General features: G+C 37.5%; 1 protein-coding gene across 1 annotated transcript; it reads left to right on the forward strand.

Annotated features, from left to right (window-relative positions):
* The first annotated feature begins 356 nt into the window (after positions 1-356).
* Positions 357-3,213, forward strand: LOC130588406 (cyclin-dependent kinase 11B). The gene is made up of 7 exons (XM_057389330.1): positions 357-444; positions 674-795; positions 1,073-1,178; positions 2,043-2,164; positions 2,283-2,390; positions 2,670-2,786; positions 3,031-3,213. Exons 2-7 carry the CDS (start codon positions 703-705, stop codon positions 3,181-3,183), a joined length of 699 nt encoding a protein of 232 aa, XP_057245313.1. The 5' UTR covers positions 357-444; positions 674-702; the 3' UTR covers positions 3,184-3,213.
* The last annotated feature ends 249 nt before the right edge of the window (positions 3,214-3,462 follow it).

The following is a 3,462-nucleotide window of genomic DNA, read 5'->3' on the forward strand; positions in this document are numbered from 1 at the left end:
TGAAAGGTGGCAGTGTAAGGTGCTGCCTTTGTGGCAGAAATTTCAGATTATTCTGTGCAAAAGTGAGTGGTTGATGATTTTATGAAGTGATTTAGTTAATTGCTTTAGTAATTTAGTAAATCAGTTAATTTAGCTTCAGCTCTGTCCAGGATTTCTTTAGAAAGTGAAAAAGAAACCCCAAAAATACCTTTCTCATAGGGTGTACAATTGAATTTTTCTGTCAAATTTTAATTAGGAAATTGCTAAAGTTTTTGTCCTCTTAAAAACCCTTTAAAACCTTTTTAAAAGGTTAAAAAGGTTTTAAAATTGAAAAAATTGCTGGAGGAATAAATGTTTTCCCTCTGTTTTGTCAGGGCTGTCGCAGCGTGGAGGAATTCCAGTGTTTGAACAGGATTGAAGAAGGAACTTACGGTGTGGTGTACAGGGCAAAGGACAAAAAAACTGGTGAGTATCAATTCCTTCAGCATATTTAGGGCTGCAAATTATGGTTTTCTGCAAACAAAATCTATTTAAAATACTTCTTTACCAGCAATCTGCTCGTTTTCAAGGCAAAACAGCGCAATTAATTCATTATTTAATTAGTGAATTCATCATTTAATCAGTGAGAGAGCACTGGGGGAGCTATCAATGTGAATTTATTAAATATCTGATGGGAAATGTGTTTTTTTTGCAGATGAAATTGTGGCTCTGAAACGACTGAAAATGGAGAAGGAGAAAGAAGGTTTTCCCATTACTTCTCTGAGAGAAATAAATACAATTCTGAAAGCACAGCACCTAAATATTGTCACTGTCAGAGTAAGGCTGCATTTTTTTTTTTTTCAGTCCAAAGTATTTTTGTTGTTTAAATATTTCTCTTGGCTTTTAAATGCCTTTCTGTGCACAGTTGCTGCTCATAATGTTTTATAGACATTGCTGTCTGAATAATTTGATGTTTTGCAAAAATCAGCTGGGTTTTTAACAGAAAAAACACATTTTCTGAGGATTTTACCAATGCAAATACATTTCTGAAATGGATTTTGGATGATTTTTAAACACCATGTGCGGGTTTTGATTATCATTTTCTGTGTTCCAGGAAATTGTCGTGGGCAGCAACATGGATAAAATCTATATTGTGATGAACTACGTGGAACACGACCTCAAGAGCCTGATGGAAACAATGAAACAGCCTTTTCTACCAGGTATTGTTCACCACATCCTCCTGAAATTCCCCAAAATTCAAAATTGGCCATTCAAAATGGCAGTGCCCTGCTGGCAACATCACCTGGCTTTGTGCAGTGCCAGGGAATATTCCTTGGAATTGAGATTTCCTGTTTTTTTCTGTTTGTTCTGGTGGTGATGAATCCATTTCTTGTGTTTGGAGCTGTTCAGAGGTGAAACTGGGGGAGTTTCCCCTGTGCTGAACTGGAAAAGAGCTCTGGGTTTTAATTTTGGCTCTTTCCTAGGAGAGGCAATCATTTCTGAGCATAATTTGGGTGCATTCCAGCTACACAAACGAATTTTGCTCTGTTGGCAGCTCTGTGGGTGTAACTGCTCCTGTTCTGTGACACGTTTTTATGGTGCAGGTTAAACTGTGCTTTTAACTGCCTCTCCTTCCCTGTTCTCCAAAAAATCCAAAAACTGAAGGTGGATTTATTCTCTGAAATGCACAAAGCAAWAACTGAAGGGGGATTTATTCTTTGAAATGGCACAAAACAAAAACTGAAGGTGGATTTTTAAATGCACAAAGCAGAAACTGAAGGTAGATATAATCTTTTAAATGGCCAAAGCAAAAACTAAAAGTAGATTTATTCTCTGAAATGCACAAAGTAAAGACTGAAGGTAGATTTCTTTTCTTAGATGCACAAAGCAAAAACTAAAAGATTTAGTCTCTGAAATGCCCAAACCAAAAACTGAAGGTGGATTTAAATTGTCTTAAATGCATAAAGCAAAAACTAAAAGTAGATTTACTCTTTTAAATGCACAAACCAAAAACTGAAGGTAGATTTATTATCTTATTTTTTTTCATTTTTTAACAATTTTTTAAATTCTTTTTCTCCTTCCAGGTGAAGTAAAGACCTTGATGATTCAGTTACTGCGAGGGGTCAAACACCTCCACGACAACTGGATCCTACACCGAGACTTGAAAACCTCCAACCTGCTGCTCAGTCACTCAGGCATTCTAAAGGTAAGAATTTGGGAAAAAAGTGAGGAAATCAGACAAAGTTTGTGCTGCAGGATTGTAGAGTTAAAGCTGTTCCAGAGCTGAGAATGTGCAGTGCTGGAAATGTTGATTTTCCTTTCAGGTTGGAGATTTTGGATTGGCCAGGGAATACGGATCCCCCTTGAAACCCTACACCCCTGTGGTGGTGACAYTGTGGTACAGAGCCCCAGAGCTGCTGCTTGGAGCAAAGGTGAGCTCCTCTTGAGTAAATGAGTTCTGGAGTTCTGMTGTTYTACAAAAATCAGTTGGGTTTTTAACAGAAAAACCCATTTTCTGTCACAATTACAACTTTTCAATAAATACCCTTGAGACCTGGGGTATGGAACTGATTGCTTTCTGCTCAGAGAGTAGAATCTTTAAAAAAAACCCCAAATAAACCCCCCAAAATCCACAACAACCCTTCAAACAACCCAGTGAAAATCTCTTCCTGATTTTTCTGAGGTTTTAATTTTATTTCCTTGCTTCCCAGGAATATTCCACAGCCATAGACATGTGGTCAGTGGGCTGTATTTTCGGGGAGCTGCTGACACAGAAGCCGTTGTTCCCAGGAAAGTCAGAAATCGACCAGATTAACAAAGTTTTTAAGGTAATTTTTAAAATCTTTTTGGATTCTGACTGAGTTTAGAGATAGTAGGAAAAAGTAGAAATGTTTGTTGCTCTTTGGCAGAGATTCAGCTTTAATAAAAAGCTTTTTAATCTGCTTTATGACACTGCAAATATGCTGAGACCATGATTTTATTTTGTCTGTTTTCTCTGGATATTTCCCAACCCCTAATGCACAAATCAAGAGTTACTCCCTGAATTTATTCAGCAAATATTTTCATTTGCAGGATCTGGGGACTCCAAGTGAAAAAATCTGGCCTGGTTACAACGAGCTGCCAGCAGTGAAGAAAATGACCTTCACAGAGTATCCCTACAACAACCTGCGCAAAAGATTCGGGGCTCTGCTCTCTGACCAGGGCTTCGACCTCATGAACAAGTGAGTGCCAAATTCCAGACCATCCCTGGCAATATTTAGGCAGAAAAACAAATTTTTATGTTGTGAGAAATTGGAAAAAATCAAGTCCAAGCTGGGTGGTTGCAGTGTGTTATAGGAGTCTATTAATGGAAGTCTGAAATTTCTCTTTAAGAGAAATAGTCTTTGCTATTTCTCTTAAATAGCAAAAGGGTGCAAAAATTGTAAAATATTGTGATGAAATCATCCTGGGTGCCTTTGGAATTTTATTATTTTATTTTATCTGGCTGTTCAGAGGGTCTGAGGT

This window comes from Malurus melanocephalus, unplaced genomic scaffold (assembly GCF_030028575.1).
Source record: "Malurus melanocephalus ecotype Western Australia unplaced genomic scaffold, MMel_1.1 scaffold_4848, whole genome shotgun sequence".
In the NCBI taxonomy this organism is placed as follows: domain Eukaryota; kingdom Metazoa; phylum Chordata; class Aves; order Passeriformes; family Maluridae; genus Malurus; species Malurus melanocephalus.